Raw genomic sequence first — 17,226 nt, forward strand, 5'->3', positions numbered from 1 at the left:
AGAGTCTGCCATTAAACTCTAAGTATTTGTATATACAGACATGCATGTGCCCCTGAGAGCAGTTAACAAATAGTAGCAAATCAGGCTTTCATGACAGTGACCTCTGGAGTTAATAGTTCAGCATTCAGATGATCTTCCAAAACACCAAATTGACTTTTCTTCCATGTCAAGCCATAAGCCAAGTCAGATTCCAGCAACAAAATAGAAACGTCTTCATCAGTGCTGTTTGGGACATATCTTTCACACACTGCCTACTGAAAGCTCTGCTAATTCAAGCAAAGAGCAGAAAACTGGCAACCATGCTTATTAAGATCCTTAATAACTTTTATCAAGACTATTTTTTGTTATTATACTGGCAAACTAGCTCTCAAAATTTAAACTATGACTTTATATGTCAACAATCTGCTTTAGACGGAAACCTGTTCATTTCTAGGATGATATAAGATGAGTGTACAGAGTACACTCACTTCTGTCCTCACAGCACACAAATTGCTTTGGTTTTACTTAGTATGCCTATAAATTGCATCTTTTGAAACATGGATATGAGATTCCAGAGAGATTTGTCTTTGTCAAAGAAGCTGTCCTTTATAGTACCCCACAGATGAAGCCTCTGAAAGTGACTGTTTTACAAATTCCTGGGATATAAGCTGACTAGGAAGTGCTACATCATTTAGTTTGATCCATTGTAAGACACTGCCCTTTAATCACTCAGTGGTCTCTGTACTGAGTCTGCTACGCTGTGACATTTTAAAACTAAGCACCTGCTGCTGTATCTCACCACACTTGGACTTCACTGCCCAATCATTCTGTGATCAGATTCATTTGTCTGACTTCCATTTCCAAGTTTCTCTCTTATTGTGATCTCCCTAATTAAAGAAATTACCAGATAAAATCACCTTTTGAAATCTAATTAATTACTTTTGAAAATTAATCATGTCACTAGTCTTTTTATAAGCTAAAATTTGTCAAATCTCCTGGTTTCTCCCATAACTCCTGCAAATTTTGAAAACTTGTTCAAACAAAGAAACCAGAATAAGATGCTGTTTTCTAGCACTGACCTGGACGTAGAGTGAAAATCACCCACCTATTTAACTGGCTCCATCAAACTGCAGCATTTCAAGGGGAATTCCCATTTATTTCCTGCAAGCATAAATAATTTCAGCAACAAGACATTAATTTGTGTCTCACTCTCCAAGTTTCTCAAAATGCAGCTTTAAATTTCAAAAGCCTGAGTGGACCTAGCAGTTGATTTCCACAAAACTCTCCCACTCCTTTCTTCACTGTTGCAAAGTTGATCCAAACACATCTGTAAATGGTTTCACAAAATGCCAAGGCTCCCATGAAAACAGGGCACTTGGAGGAGCATGGCATAGAAAAGAGTAGTTTCAAATTTAAAGCCCTTCACTAAAAATAGTTTCTGCAAGTCACACAGCAGAATGATAATTCGTGAAGGTGTGACAAAGGGGTGGCCATGAGCTTGTTGTCACCTACATTAAACTTGTCAGACCATTACCAGCCAGGGGAATGCAGCTGGATAAAATTCAAGCCAGAGAAACCCTTACATCCTACTGTTTCCTTTTGTTTGCTAACATACAGAGATCTCTCACATGCTCCTGAACAGTGCTTTGAAAGCAAACACTGCTTTAAAAATGTACCATATGTGCACATTCATCACTATATTAAGATAAGTCACTATATCACATTGAAAAATCTTTCCAACAAAATACACACTCTGCCCAGCAGTACAATCATTTCCATCCAACTGCTGGTTCATACAGTACAAAGATATCCTGGAAGCCAATTATAAGTACTTACTGTTAACAGGTGAGCATCTCAAGCTGCACGCTATCCTCAATTCTTTGCAGTCCAGTGCTATTTTCAGGCAACTACAGAAGCATGTCCATAGTATCAGACAGAAAGGGTAGGAAAAAGGGCAATTCCACACTTAGTGCTTGTTCATTCCAGGAGATGAGTGGCCTAAACTCCTAATAAAGCCAATGACAAACGAGGGCACTCAGCAGCTCGTGCAACTCTTTCCACTGCATGCCAGGGTCAGAGCCTATTTTAACAGGCCCTTCATATTAGGCATATAATTGCCTTATACAACAAAGAAAGAGAAAATACCATTCTTTATAACAGATTTAGTTACAAAATCAAACTAAAAAGTTGTAGTCAAGGTCTGAAATTTCATCTTGAACATTGCTACAATGCCTCATTTAGCTGTGAGATTTTGTTTTCATTATTCCAGTGGATTTGGTGGAGTAATCCTGGATTTAGACCTGTGTATGTTATGAGCGGACCCTGGGTATATACTATTTGTGATTCAGCTAAAGGATGTTGATATCATGAAGAATAGCCAGTGTTACAGACAGCAAACAATGGATTTTTTTCCTTTCCACTCTTCTAATAATAGTGATTTATATTTTTTGTCCTTAAAAGCACAATGTCAATATAGCTATCATCAAAAAGGATTACTCAAGTTCTCACATTAGACTACCACGTCCAGAAAAGCAGTAGAGAAATGAATTACCTTATTTTTCATTAGAAAAAGTAGATTTCCTTTCAGTCGGCACCATCTCTCCCTCGGTTCTGCATGCAAAGAGGTAAAAGATTAATAAAAACCACCTTTTGTCTTCACACATTAAATGCTTCTTAAAGAAGGTGAATTAGTTATAAAGGTCAGAAAAGAAAATCATTATCAACCAAAACAAGACAGCTTAACTCAATGGCTGCCTACGTTAGATGCCAAATAACTTCCCAGAAGGTTTCTTCTACTCTGCAGCCAGGAGAATTGGTGACTGCAGCACACACTCAACACTGTTTTCCCAGCTTTTCTCCCTCTCCCTCTTCCTCACATGGGAGCAGAAAAAGGCACTTCAGCATGCAACACCTTTTGCTCCCATCATTGCAGGAGATCTAAATTAATCCATGTTAAAGCAGAAAAACATTCACTATTACACTTATATTAGAACGTGCTAATCTGAAATTACAGTTTTCAGAACATAAGAAAAGGAGTAAAATGAGACCTAAATATTTACAGCCACTTTGCTATTACTGTTTTGCTATACTTTTTAAAAGTGCTTAACCCGTGGGAATAACATCTTTTTGTTTATAGACACATGGCAGGCATGTAAACAAACTTTTGAGAATGGGGAATGTTTCACAACTTCACAGTAAGTGAGTGGGTCAAAAAACTTTAAAAAGTTATTTTTCCATAAACAGATGATTTTTAATATTGCATTATTTTTCTTTTTACAAATACACTTGTAGGTGTATGTGTAGATACATACAGACACAAACATATTATAAACATACACAGATATAAATCTCACAGACAAATGTGATCTCTTTAGAGATAATTTCTTAAAAGAGTGTCCTGGGTTGCAGTGTATTCCATTACCATCCCCATGAGCTGTTGAAATCAGGTGGGGCAGTGTTTCCTTGCCTCCTCCCCCCAGACTATCTTTCTGTTAATGGCCCATCATTGTCCTGCCACATGACTCAGAGATAACTCCCTCCAGACTATCTTCTGTTAATGAGCCTTATCAACACTTGGCCTCATGACTCATTACCCCATTGTGAGATGCTCTACCCAGAGGGAGGAACCAAGCATCCCATCGTGGATATAATCTGAGATGCTGAACACCAGAGACAACCTTTCCACTGGATTTCCAGAGGACAGGAGCTACACAGCCACCACTGGACCTGAGGAAGAGCAGACCCTTTTTCTACAGGATCACCACTTCAGAAGACTGCAGCCACCATTCTATCGGACTGCTACCACCACCCTGACTAACAGGGCATCAGGCTGTATCTTGACTCTGTCAGTTTGAACCAGTGTTTTCTTTTATTTTTTCCTTTTCTTTAATTTCCCTGTTAAATTGTTATTCTGACTTAGTGCCTCCAACTGGTTTGTTTCCAAACTAGTACAAAGAGGAAGAAATATTTTTACACAAGATGTATTCTTGTGCATTTTTGAGAGGGGACATGAAACCCTGTACCTCAGACAGTGTTGGAATTGCTAGGGAGCCGGAAGAACAGCTGTACCTTAAGGTCATGTTATTCTACAGCTGCCTCTGAGGAACGCTTGTATTTCCCTAAGCTGGCCACCACTAAGAACATTATATTGAGCAGAAGGATGTCTTGTTACAGTAAACAAATAAATAAAATTCTCTTTTCCTCTTGATAATTTCAATAGGCAACATTTGAAAATCAGAGTAGCTTTTTCCCCTCAAGAAAGTGGGAGGTTTACACTTACAGGCACTGGGACTTAGAATAACTGTGTTCAGTAATAACCTGGGGGGTTTTCTTAGAAAAGGAATTGAAGTTCCTGCATCTTTTCAGACCTACTAGTGCAAGGACAATACAGAAAATAACATAATATAATTTGATGCACATCCACCAACTAAAAACTTAAACACAGTCATCAGATCGAGTATGTAGCTTTAGAGTACAAGTACAGGATGCTGCTAAGATAAATTCCATCCCCCAGAACCCTGTGGGCACCAGAAGGAAGGAATCACATTCACACTGCAGCCTTTTCAGATAAAAGGCATTTTTCCATAGGATTGGGATAGTCATTACCTTATAAGTGTGAAAAATAAGCAAGTCCAAAGATTAGTCAGACTAACAATGACAAGCCTATCAGTGAACAGGATACACAGTGACCAACATGCCCTGGCAGAAAGAACCCTTCTTCTCAAGGGATCATAATGTGATTGCTGGGAGCCAAAAGGATTTACCAGGCAATAGGAACATCCCACACATGCATAGCTCCTTAAACACTTTCCCAGAATCTACCACTGACCATGGCACAGATAGCCCACGATACTGGGCTACAGAAATGTTTGGTATCTCTCCAGTAAATGTAAGGTTTTTAACAGTATTAGCAATAATAGCACTCAACATAATCATAAGTAACAGAAAATTCAAAACATCCTCAAAACATCAGATATCAACCAGGAAGGGCTTGATATGCTGCCAACAATGAGTACACAGGGTATGTAAACCTGGTGAGGAACCCCAAGGCAAACAGAAGTGAAAGCTTCCTAAAGCCTCCTGCCCAGGAAGTTTGCTTTACCCTGCACAGGAAATTCTGGCTATTTATGATTAGAAAATGCGTGTTGTGGTTTTACCAAGGGCATGTATAAACTATTCTGAAAATGTGGCACAGAACTTGCTCAGCCCCTTATAACTGAGTCTGTGCTGGTTTTGAGCTTGTTTGGGTTTTTTTTCTAATACAATAAAAGTAAATACAGTCACAATGAAGATCAACTGGGACAAGTGAAAATAAAACATTTGTTGTTCCTGAAATTATTGTGTTAAGACTGATTTTATCACTAAACATGAGCTATTTTCTAACAAGCTACTGAGGGAATAGAGGTTTATTTAAGCTTACTGAAAATTGAAAGACATTTAAAATATGGTCATAAAAGCCTGAAGAAACCTGCAAAGGAGGTGGGAAGTGAGTCACGGAAAATTTATCCTGATAAAAGAACAGAGTCTTTAGAAATGGGAGGGGTAAATCCTGAGGAACTGGATATCTAATTTTTAAAACACGACAACCAGTGACTGGTGACTAGAATTTACTAGCAGAGGAAAACCAGTTTTTGTTTACAGGAAAAAAAAAAAAGTCGTGTTAAGGACTTTGTACTCTCTTTCTCATGTATATGACAAAGGAAACTTGAGCAAATTAGTTTTAAGCCTCAGTATTCAGAAAGGTATTTAGCACTAGTCAAGCATCAGTAATAAAGAAAACAAAAACCTGAGGTGTATGTGATTAGTGAAACCAAACTAACAACGGCACAGAGCATGCACAGCAACCAGGAGTAGTTTTCAATGCAAGTCATTTTTACCTATTAATTTTTCATCCCCGACCACTCTGCAAATCTTCAGTTTTCCTTCCTTGTCAAAACAACCTGATGGACACCTGGCCAGCTGCACCAGATCTTTAGCATTGAATCTCATGGGGTTGCCAGGGAAGAGGATGAAGACGAGTAAGAGATGGAGGAGGACAATGATGGTGCTACTTAATCTGTTGAAGCTGAGCAAAATCTAGACAGCAGATGTGAAGGTCAACTGAAATGTTAAAAACAAAAAAAAAAAAACCTCAAAAAGATGCCTATGTTTATTGTGATTTCCATTCTATTGTGCACTCCAAACACTACTTTCTTTTCATAATATGTGAGCAGTGGAAGTAATAGGGGAAAAAACCCAAGGTCACATAGGTGACCCCTCACACTTCTTAAGAAAGAAAAATTTAGTTTCCTTTCAGTAGTTCTAGAACCTCATGCAGAAGCTATAATTTTATGCGGTATTTCCACTGTTAATTAATACCACTAAAAATATATTTTGGCTATAGGCATGTAAATAACTAGAAAGCTCAAATATGCATTTAGGGGGCAGGGGGAAGAGGGTACATCGCCTTTTATTTCCATCGCCTTCATGGGAACAATAGCTCTAACAAAATACCAAGTGTTAACTATAAAAGTTTACTATTCTCAGAGTTCTCAGTTCTTTTGGAACATTTTCTTCTGTGGTTTCAGGAAACGAGTTGTGCATTTCTCTCTCTCAGCCCCCTCCTCCCCGCCCCCCCCCCCCAAAAAAAAAAAAAAAAAGAAAACCAACCCAGCAGCTTTCATTTATTGGAACTACATAAGCTGAACTTAATGAAAAAATTATACTTGACACATATAAGAGATCTTTGTTTCTTTTTCAAAACCTCTCCTCTGTTTATTGGAAATTATTTTAATATTAAGTTCCATAGGAGTTTTGACCATTGGAGATTTGAAAATAAGTATTTTTGTCCAAATTGCAGTTAACACAGCACCGTTTCATACTGTTGTAAGGATGAGAAAATAAGGGCAGAAAAGTAGTTCTAGAGATCTTCCTTTTAATCCCTGCAATATTCTATGCTTTTAATATGCAACACTTTTGTAAAGGCCTTTCTCAAAAAAAGAATTCTTGGTATGACCCTTATACAATCAAGCAAGTAAAGGCTGTCAGATGGATTTTAATACTCCTACGCAGTCTAAGAAAAAAAACCTGCCCAATCCTCAGCACATGGGCTTCAGAAACCAGTTTCAGTCTCTAAATCAGAAGCCTTTATTCTTCAGAGAGCAGCATTGACATCTTTATATGGTGGAGAACTACAGCTCTTAATTCCTGATCAAGCTCCTCTCAACTGTTGAGCTGAAAGACAAGTTACATCTTCTGCACTGTATCTTTCTGTGGGCCCCTTCATTCCTACTTTTACCTTTACATTCACTTTCTTACTGTGTTTATCTCCCAAGCAATGGCCACTGCTGTGTCCTGTAATTTCCAATAGCCATACCACAGCCAATTCCAATAGTTCTATGACAGTGAAAGCAGACCTAACTTAACTATTACTTTGTACATCTGAAAAATAACCAAGTCAAAAATATGATGTTCTGAAGACAAATCTCCAAGTAATTTTTTCCTCCTAGGGAGGTTTTACAGAACTGGCATAAAACTAAAAGTCCTTTAGTTTCCCTTACATTATCAAACACCCTGGCAAGCAAGGAAAAGGAAAGATACAGTCCCAACATGTATCTAAGCAGTAGAGGGTGCTGCTCCAACTTTTCTGTTCGTTCCCGCACATATCTTTCTTATTTTCCTTGAGCATCAGCAGCTATACTTCTTTTACCCCATCTTCATAACCTTCTTGAAATAACCTCATAACTTCATGGTCAGCTCGAAACCTGACCTACAATTTCCAGCACAAGGATGCTGTTGTGCACAAAATGAACTACCAGAGGCTCCATCATGCAGGTGCAGCTGGCTGCCAATGTTTTGTAAATTGATAGACTATAGCTGTTGGAAGATGATTGATACAGCACTTACAAATGGGATATTTATCATACACTGTAATCTTACACTATGAGCATATTCAGCACTGGAGACCAAATCCATCCAAATTGGCTGGTTGGGCCAGAGGACACATGAAACCCAGCCACAATGGACCCTTGCAAAAGGAACTTTGGAACTGGTAGTGCAGACATTCCTACCAGTCTCCATATGCTGAATGGAATTAATTCTTTATTTTGTTTTACAGCCACAGACTGTGTTTTTAACAACAGAGAACACAGTCTTTGCAATAGACCTATTTGCTTTTCAAGAAAAACAACAAACAAGTTTTGCAAGCTAAACAATTTCTATAGTCTCCAAATGTGCACTGCTTTGGTTTTGGCTGGTTCCCTCTTAGATAGATACCTTGCACACCTTTCACACAGCTCATTGGTGCCCTTCTTGTTCTAGAGAACAATGTTCTAGAAATCCGACAGCAACCTTCCTCCTTATTGGTTTGTGAACCAATCAGTTCCAGTCCTTTTTCTAAGCACTTTATAAATCTACCCTAAACAGCATCTTCATCTACTTACAGTTATTCTTGATTGAAGCAATCTCTTTGAGTAGAATAAAGAAAATCAGAACCTATGAGTCTGGTCCCAGATGGAAAAGCCTTGAAAACTGTCAGTAATTGAATGAAACCTAAGTTATCAAAGCAAATAAAGGTAACTGGCTAAACTCTAATTATGCTTAAATGCAGTAATTACTGTAATGCACAGATATCTATACTCCATATAGAACTGCAAAACACAGAATGACAGATGAGACAAGTTGTAAAGCTCTATTAAGAAAGCATTCATTTTCCAGCAAAGGAAAAAAAAATGCCAGGTAAACAGAATACACAGGGCTTCTGGAAAGGCTATTAAAAGGAATAAAGAAGTTCCAGGAGGAGATGTGCATATTGATTTTGTTATTTTGCCCTCCAGGGGAGATAGTACATATCTTGCACTCATCTATCAGTAAAGTGGTAACAGCCTAGAAATTCCTTTTATCACATCTGTGCACCACTTGCTCTGCATAGGAGCCATAACATGTAAATCATGGGGAACAGTAAGAGCAGTACACAGCAGTAGAACCCTTGAGACCGCACACTTTGGTACGTATCATATCAGCCAGTACCTGGAAACACAAGGCAGCAGGGCCAGCAGTTCCACAGCAATAATAATCAAGGTGCCTGTTCCCTGGAAGTTTGCCAGAGAAGCTAAACTAATCTGACAATGTCTGAATATTATTCAGACCTAAAAGGTATAAGAGATCATGGGATTCAAACTTGGTTTTAACTTAGAAACTCGATGACCATCCAAAGGCTATCGCAGACAGTCAACACAACCAGGGATCACAACAATAAAATTAAAGGTAAACAACCCCAAAGGACATGTCTGTCTTCAGCTGCAGAACTGGGTCTCCTTGAAGTAGCAGAAAGACTTTCTAGCTCAATAATCCACTTCCCTTCTGCCTCCATTTCAGACTGAAACTGTCAGTTAGGGAAACTACTTAGTCATATATCACCTTTAAATGTTTGTCCTAGATAATTTCTTTCCTAGCATGAACTCAGATAGAAAAGATATTATCTTCAGTTATTTAACACCAGTGGTTCAAGAGACAGGCATTATTTAATGCTCATGGCTAGAGACAGAGGCATGCTGAGTCTAGAGTCCCTCTCAACAATCTTCCACACACAATCACAAGAACATAACTTATAAACAAACTGGACCAGACAATTACATTGTGAGTGGCCAGGAGAAAAAGAGGTGGAGGAGTCAGTGTCATTAGAAACAATGATTTTAGAACAGATGACCATTTTGACAGCTCATAGACCACAAAATTTATCTATTTCTCTGCTGGATGTCCCCTGTCTCCCTGCATTTGAAGTTAGAGTTTTCATGATCACTTTCTATGGACAGGGAAAAATCAGATCTATTTGATTCGTGCGACACAGAAAGAGCTGCAACATGTAGTTACTGTAAGCACCAGCCTTATAGTTTCACATCTGATTAGTACAATGAGAGAAAAGCACATTTTAGATCACTTGAAGAGATGTGAACCCACCTCTTACCCTCGACGAAAACATTAGAAGTCAAGAAACCCAGTAGCATGTTTGAGTACATTTTTAAATTACAAGGAAATTTTATCATATAAAACCTGCACAAAATTGACTTCAGTACTTAAAGGCTAGCATGAATAACAGCTACCCACTGAAAAATCTGCAACTCTTTCACCCTGCAGAACAGCTACCAAAGCATATTTTATTCGTTTCGGACAACCACCATGCTGTACCTGTCCAAAGCAGGAAGTGCAGGGGGTCACTATTGCAAGCACAAAAGGGAGTAAGCACCTTCATGGCTGCATGCACTACCCTGAAACAACACTTTCAGCAGTCTCTTAGGTTCCAAGTCTTCTTACAGATCATAAGCCCAGATCAACATCAAATCAGTGCATAATACCTTGTAGCTTTCATTAGTACTGCCTATAATTCTAGATATTTTGGTAAAGAGTTAAAATACAAGCCTTTTAATACTGCAATCTCCTAAACCTCTGAAACAAGGTCAATAAAATTGACTGCCCAATTTCACTAGTTTAGCTATGTCAAACAGAAAAACACCAGAACTTACATCTTCAAGTCCTCAGAGATCCTGCCAAATACATTCTAAACTCCCATTCTCTTCCTTTGAAAGGGTACAATATTTTTAGTTCACATCATTTTGCATTAAGAACTTCTTTAATCTTTGCAACACACAGCACAGGAAACAGCCTTCAAAAGGAAAGCTGCAAAATTAGTCCATAATTTTGTCTTCAAAAATTATACTCTTTTTAAGCAAAGAGATATTGTTAATTCCTCATACTGTCTCTTTATTAGGTCATGAAATATAAATAACATGTTGTGCTCCCCCATTAAAACTCTCCATTCTATCCCTGATCCCTTCACATTGAAACAAAACACTAGGTTTTCGGCCTTGGACTTAGGAAATGAGTTAAAGGCAGAGTCAGCAAAAAGAATTAATACATGGCAGGAGTTTCAAATAGGCAGAAATATGGACATATCTAAGTAAAAATTTCAAAAATCTATACTTAAATCTATATTTAAGTTTTTACCTTGAAAATCATTAACAGCTGATCAGCAGGGAAGAAAACTCCTGGTTGACATAAATTCAGGGACTGCATTACAAAGAAGGTTTCAGAGATCTGCAAAGGCAACCTTAATATAAAGGGAGAAAACAGTAGAAAGCAGTAGAAAAAAGTATCTTACAAAAGAATCTTCTCTTTAGGTTTGGGCTATTCTTTATTCCTCCCTGAAGTAAGACAGGCAAGACCTATATACCAAGTATCACTAAGTACTAGGCTATCTACAGAAGGTATCTCTTGGCGATACAAAGTTATTCATGCCTTTCTATACGAAGTTAAAGATGCTTATCAGCTGGCTGCATGCTGTCAAGCTAACTGATTATACCCAGGGAAAATTTCAGTTTCTTTCTAGCTGCTCAACCCCGTTACTTTGTCTCCTGGCTGTCTTATTACCTTCCAGCAAGGTCAAAGCTAGGGCTGATCAAATAATGTTTGTCGTTTTCACTTACACTTCAGTAGGCTGCAAGTACCATAGCAATCTATGTGAACAGATTATCATCCTTAACTAGTTCAAATGTTTCTTCCTACAATTTATCGGCCATTGTGCTTTTCAAAAACAATTAGAATCAAAAAATGACATGCCTGCAATATTCAGCAAGTTACTAAGTCATGCCATTTCCTCGGACACCCTTTACTGAGCATTGAAAACAACTTTGATATTTTTTTTTTCATAGAAGAAAGGTAACAGAAACATTAAATAATTATCCATTTTCACATGGTTATTTCAGTTGTATTTTATGCTGAATCACACACACCATATTGTAATAACTTTATCCTCTGTAAGTTTTCAGTTCAGTCACCCTTATCTCACTATGCCCTTAAAAATAACATAGGCGCTCCACTGATATGGGAATCCCTAACCAGCTCCAGACTTCTTCTTCCAAGGGATGCATGACCTTGCAGTGGCATAATTGTGCACCACATAAACCAACCAGCACCCTCATCCTCTATCACGGCTGTTTGCAAGTCCCTTTTTAAAAGTCTTAAACCAAACAAGACCTTAAAAGAGAAGTATCTCCTGAAAAAAAAGGCTGTAAGAGGTGAGCTATTCTATTTGGAGACAGATAATGAAAAATTAAATGCTAGCTTGGCTTGAAAGTATTCCCTTCAGCTGAAAAAAATAGCAACCATGCAGAACAGCTCCATCTTCCCTTCTGCTGACAGATTCCCCAGTCAAGCAAATTCCTAAATGATTCATGTAGTTTCCCAGCATTCATTCCCAGATCGCATTCAGACATGATCTTTCTGGGGGAGGGGGAAAAAAGTCTTGCCTTTTGTTTCCTCTAAAAGGGATAATACTAATAAGCACTTACCGCCAACAGGTATCACCTGACACACCCACTGAACGATGTACTTCCAGCTACTGACACTGATCCAGCTGAAAACGTGCCCTGTGAGAAGGAAGTCACTTATCTGTTGTGGGAGTTGTCCCATGGGGTTTTTGTGCACCACGCTAGGCAGAGATTGAGCAAGAATCTACTGCTTTGCTCAGCACAGCCACCTCACCGTGACACCAAGTGTTCGAAGTGCAACTTCCCTCGGGCTGCGCCGGAGCAGCTGCTGACCCGACACAGGTACAGGCTCCTGGGAAAGGGAGCCCTCCTTCCTCACAGCAGCAGCAGCAGCTGTGATGGAGCCATGCCGTCAGCTCAGGGAACTAACCTCGATGAAAACCTAACCAAGCTGTTTGTTCCCTGATCTACCCGGCTGCAGAAATGCCAGTGCCAGCCCAACACGGAGGACAAAACTGTGCCCCCACCGGCAATCCTTCTGCAGAGGACCACAGACGTGTCAGCTTAGGAGGATGGTGTAACTGCAGCCTTAGGACAACAACTCCCATATGAAGGGCCTCAAACATAGTCCTTGCTCAAGAAGATTCCTGAAAAATCCAAATTAATCCATGATATTTACTCAAATTTCCAACTATACTTTCAAGCAACACTGTGTAAATTCCTCCTTCTCCCGTGTCTACTCAGCCACAGCCATGCTGCAGCACTGGCTATAACTTCCTCTTGGGCCAGCAAGAAACTGGGTTACAGAAGTTATCTTCCATAACACTTGAAAACAAATACTGAAGGTTAAGTCAGTCTTTCAAAACCCTATTCAAAAGCGACTGCACCAACTAACATTTCAAGACATCAGTTACATGCAAACAACTGTGAAGACAAGTCCAGCCACTATTGTGACCCCATGGGTTCAGAGCAGGTAGACCCCAACTAAATATTAGCATTTTGGTCACTACTTACTTACAAATTTATTTACACAGCAGATTCCTTTCTCTAGTCTCCAGGAATGAAAATACCCAAACCTGTAATCTGCCATTTCAACAAAACAAAACAAAAATCCCAAGTAAATGAGCATTGCATAGCTCAATTCACCAGGAGCTCCTATACACAAGCCAGTAGTAAAGCCAGCCTGGAGGAGGTGGCTTGCTGGGAACACTGATCCCATAAAGAAATGAACAAAGGTAGGACACAGTAACCAGTTTCAAAAAATATTGCACTATATTGCTCCATTCTGCAAGATACAGTATCTGAGTGGCAATAACTGGAACTTTTGCGTCTAGAAGATTTATTTCCTCTCTCTTCCAATATCTATAAACATGCAAAAGATAGAAGCAAACTTAAAATACAAAAATGCTGTAGCATCAGTTTCAGTGGTCATTTCTACTACAAGAGACAAATTACCATATTAAGACTGCAGCTTGTACTCTTTAAGATACAGGATTTTATCTAAAGTTTGCAGTCCCCAACACCTTTGAATTTCTTAACCATTTTGGTTTGCATCATATCCTAGAACTAAAAAGTTTCATCAGTCTTAACACCTACATATATATATATACATATATATAAAAGAAATACTACATTGCTGAGAAAACAGTTTTTCTCTACTTCTCCCCTCCCCCTAAACTTATGATATCTGAGGAATATCTAAACTATAAGTATTAAAAATATTTTGACAGCATATTCAAGAGATTTGGAGTTCATTTGCGCTCCAAAACATTCTAGCTAAAAGGTGACTGAATCAAGTCACCCACAAAATAAAATACAACGTACCATCTTTTGAGATTAAAGAGATCAAGTACTTGGAACAAAATCTCTTTTGTAAGTTCCAGGCAGTTCTGGAATTCACCATCATTTTTCTCCTGGTAATAACAGGGAGGAGGAACTCCTCCCGCTCTCTTTAATAGCACTAATTCTGCTTTGGTTGACCTTTCTCCATACAACCGTCATGAAAGTAACAGAAGTGCTTTACCTCCAGAACTATCACAGAAACTAACTCACCTGTGAAGAGCCAGCAGAGGCTTTGATTTTAGTATTCCATATTTAGGGAGAGACCACATGTGCTGGGTTAGAGTTAATTTCCTTCCTGGGGCTGCTATGGGGCTGTGTTTTGGATTTGTGCTGAACACAGGGTTGATGATACAGAGATGTTTTTGTTATTGCTGAGCAGGGCTTACACAGAGCCAAGGCCTTTTCTGCTTTTCATGCTGCCGCACTGGTGAGGAAGTTGGGGTTGCCTGGGAGGGTGGGAGGAGACACAGCCAGGACAGGTGACCCCAACTGACCAAAGGGATATTCCAGACCATGTGACATCACACTCAGTATTTAAAGTAAAGGGAAAGAAGGATGAAAGGGGACACATTTGGAGTGATGCTGTTTGTCTTCCCAAGTTACATGTGATGGGACCCTGCTCTCCTGGAGATGCCTGAACACCTGCCTGCCCATGGGAAGCAGGGAATTCACTCCTTGTTTTGCTCTGCCTGTGGGTGTGGCTTTTGCTTTGCCTGCTAGACTGTCTTTATCTCAATCCACAAGTTTTTAGGTTTTTACCCTTCTAATTCTCTCCCTGATCCCACTGGGAATATTATCTAACTTATGAAATGAAAGTGTTTCTTAAGAAAGCATTTTCTAAAGAAATGCAGTTCCAGGACATACTTTTCAAAGTCTGCTTCAAGACTGCAGACTTCGTGGAAAGAGCCACCAGAGAGTTCATTGGAATAGGATGCCACAAAAAGAAGGAAAGTTTGGGGACAGAAAGGAAAGAACCAAATATAGCAACACATTCAAGGTGAGGGACAGACATACCTATAACAAATAACAACTGAGTATGGCCTGGAAAGTCATTAGAGTTGGTGGGAACACAAAGCAGAGAACACATGAGAAGGATTATGGAAAGAGCCCTCTCTGGGAGCTGCTGGTAGGCCTAGAAGGGAAAAAAGAGGTAAAAAGGCAGCACACTAAAACCTCAGGGTCCGGGTCAGAAGGGAGTCAGTTTTTAAGACTCATGAACAGCTTCTTCTAGCTCTCTAAACAAGCCCAGCTAAGGTGGCTGGCTCTGGGGACCAGCAGCTCTTCTTCAGCTGGTAGAGGGGCACACTTTCTGCAACTGGTGTGTAACAGCCTTAAAACTCTTATCCCAAATAGAACATCATTGGCTTCAGGAGGCTTCAGGACTTTTTTCCCCCTCCTGTTCTTGAATTTTCAGATGTAAGCCTAAACAACTTTACCCATCTTACTTCAAGGCAGAAAAACAACTTGTGCAGCAGTTCAGACAAAAAAGTTTAAGAAACTTTTAAATTCTCCTGGCAAGTAGCTCTTGCATTCTTCTGAAAACTTCTTTAAATTTTCAAACTGCAAGCACACACACGTGCCCACAAACAGTATGTTATAAAAGCATTCCACTCATTTTATCCAGCATAGGTTGTTGTGGTTACCCACCCCCTCCTCAGCTCACTGTTGCATATTAACACCTTACAAGGGAGACAAAAAAAATTCATAAATTACTCAAAAATTAATTTCTTTATTTCTTTTAGGCAGTTGGGCAATTAGGAATATGTCAGTTGGAAGACACAACCAGAGAAACTTGGCACTTTCTCAAACTTACCTGTCTCCTTCCTTTCCCAGCATTTTTTAAATAAAATTTTAAAATAATTCTTTAAAATAAAAGATTTTAAAACAAATAAAATTTTAAAATAAATAAATCAAAGGAAGACTGACATTCTGCATTTTGCTTGAAATGCCACTAAGCTGGCACTTTCCTTGATCATTCACAGTAAATATGGCTGAAGTTTTAACTTCTGCCCAACATTTCTCTTTTGTTTTAGAACACTATTTCCCCACCTCCCAGCAGACCCACACAACTTCTTTATTTAGCTGCTTATTGTTTATTTTCTTCCTCAAGTCCAACTTTGCTATATTTAATTAGTCTATGGATGCATCATCTGATTTCTCCTGCTCTACCACAATAAGAAGATTCAACATTTATTTTGTTCTAGCAAGAGAGTAACATTCATTTAAGAATCACTGTGTTAGGAGATGCATAGACAACTCCCTTGCCATTAGCACAAGTGTCGAGACCAGTCACGTCAGACTCTTTGTCCAGGTGGATGGAAGACTGTGAAGTCTAAAAGTAGCAGGTGAAAGAGGGGAAATGTTGTCACCTTGTTTTTCTGTGCTGCTGCTTTTGAAATGTGTGAGAATGAAAGATTGTTCCTGTGATTACCTTTCAAGCACAAAAAAATTACCAAGGGTCAGAAACCAGTCAGCTACAGCATTGTCTGTTTTAAAGGCATGAAGTCCTTTAAACTTTCTCTTGACGTGGAAATGAAAGGCTTAGAGCAATTTTTTGTGTGTGTTGCAGTGACATTTCAACTTAATTGGATTTAATTCTCTTAAGAAACTAGTAACAAAAAGTTACTCCTTGTAAAGCCTGGACTATCTCAACAAAGAAAAAGACAAACTGACTTGAACCAAACACAAAATTGAACCCAGAAGTCACATGCTGGACACACAGGATTAGTCCAACCTCATTAAAAAACAGAAAGAGCCCTCTGAGTCATCAGACCTACAACAACATGCAACATCAAAACCTAATACTTGCCACAACGTAGTATTTAGCTCAAGCCTAAAAGTAGCTAGATAGCTTTGTCTCTATATCCCCAAAGGAACGTTGTTACAGAAGCAGACTGGTTAAATTACAAGAACTGTCTGTAATTTACAAAGTAAATGCCTTAATATCTAAATTATCCACATTATTATGCCAACACTGACCTTTATCTTACATGTATGTTCTCTTTTTTTTCCCTTACTGGAAGTGTTAAAGGAAGCAGAGTTTCGGGTTTATTTCTTAATTCATCCCCTGTAGGAAATGCTTTCCAGTCCTCATAATCCTTCCCTGAACCCATCTCTCAGGAAAATGTATAAGACCAAACCCATATAAATCCTCAAGATATAC

General features: G+C 39.0%; 1 protein-coding gene across 9 annotated transcripts in view; it reads right to left on the minus strand.

Annotated features, from left to right (window-relative positions):
- INPP4B (inositol polyphosphate-4-phosphatase type II B) overlaps positions 1-17,226 on the minus strand; it is a 312,737-nt gene that overhangs the window by 268,436 nt on the left and 27,075 nt on the right. For 5 of the 9 annotated variants that reach the window (XM_039550506.1, XM_039550504.1, XM_039550503.1 and 2 more), the window contains exons 2-3: positions 5,856-6,078; positions 2,531-2,589 (exon numbers count right to left, since the gene is read on the minus strand). The exons of 2 other annotated variants lie outside the window; for them this stretch is intronic. In XM_039550506.1, coding sequence (XP_039406440.1) covers positions 2,531-2,589; positions 5,856-5,967 — 171 coding nt within the window. In that variant the 5' untranslated portion in view covers positions 5,968-6,078. Of the gene's footprint in view, positions 1-1,084; positions 1,141-2,530; positions 2,590-5,855; positions 6,079-17,226 lie in introns of those variants that run through there. 2 more of the 9 variants (XM_039550509.1, XM_039550507.1) reach the window with 2 other exon arrangements.

The sequence above is a fragment of the Corvus cornix genome, chromosome 4, assembly GCF_000738735.6.
Source record: "Corvus cornix cornix isolate S_Up_H32 chromosome 4, ASM73873v5, whole genome shotgun sequence".
In the NCBI taxonomy this organism is placed as follows: domain Eukaryota; kingdom Metazoa; phylum Chordata; class Aves; order Passeriformes; family Corvidae; genus Corvus; species Corvus cornix.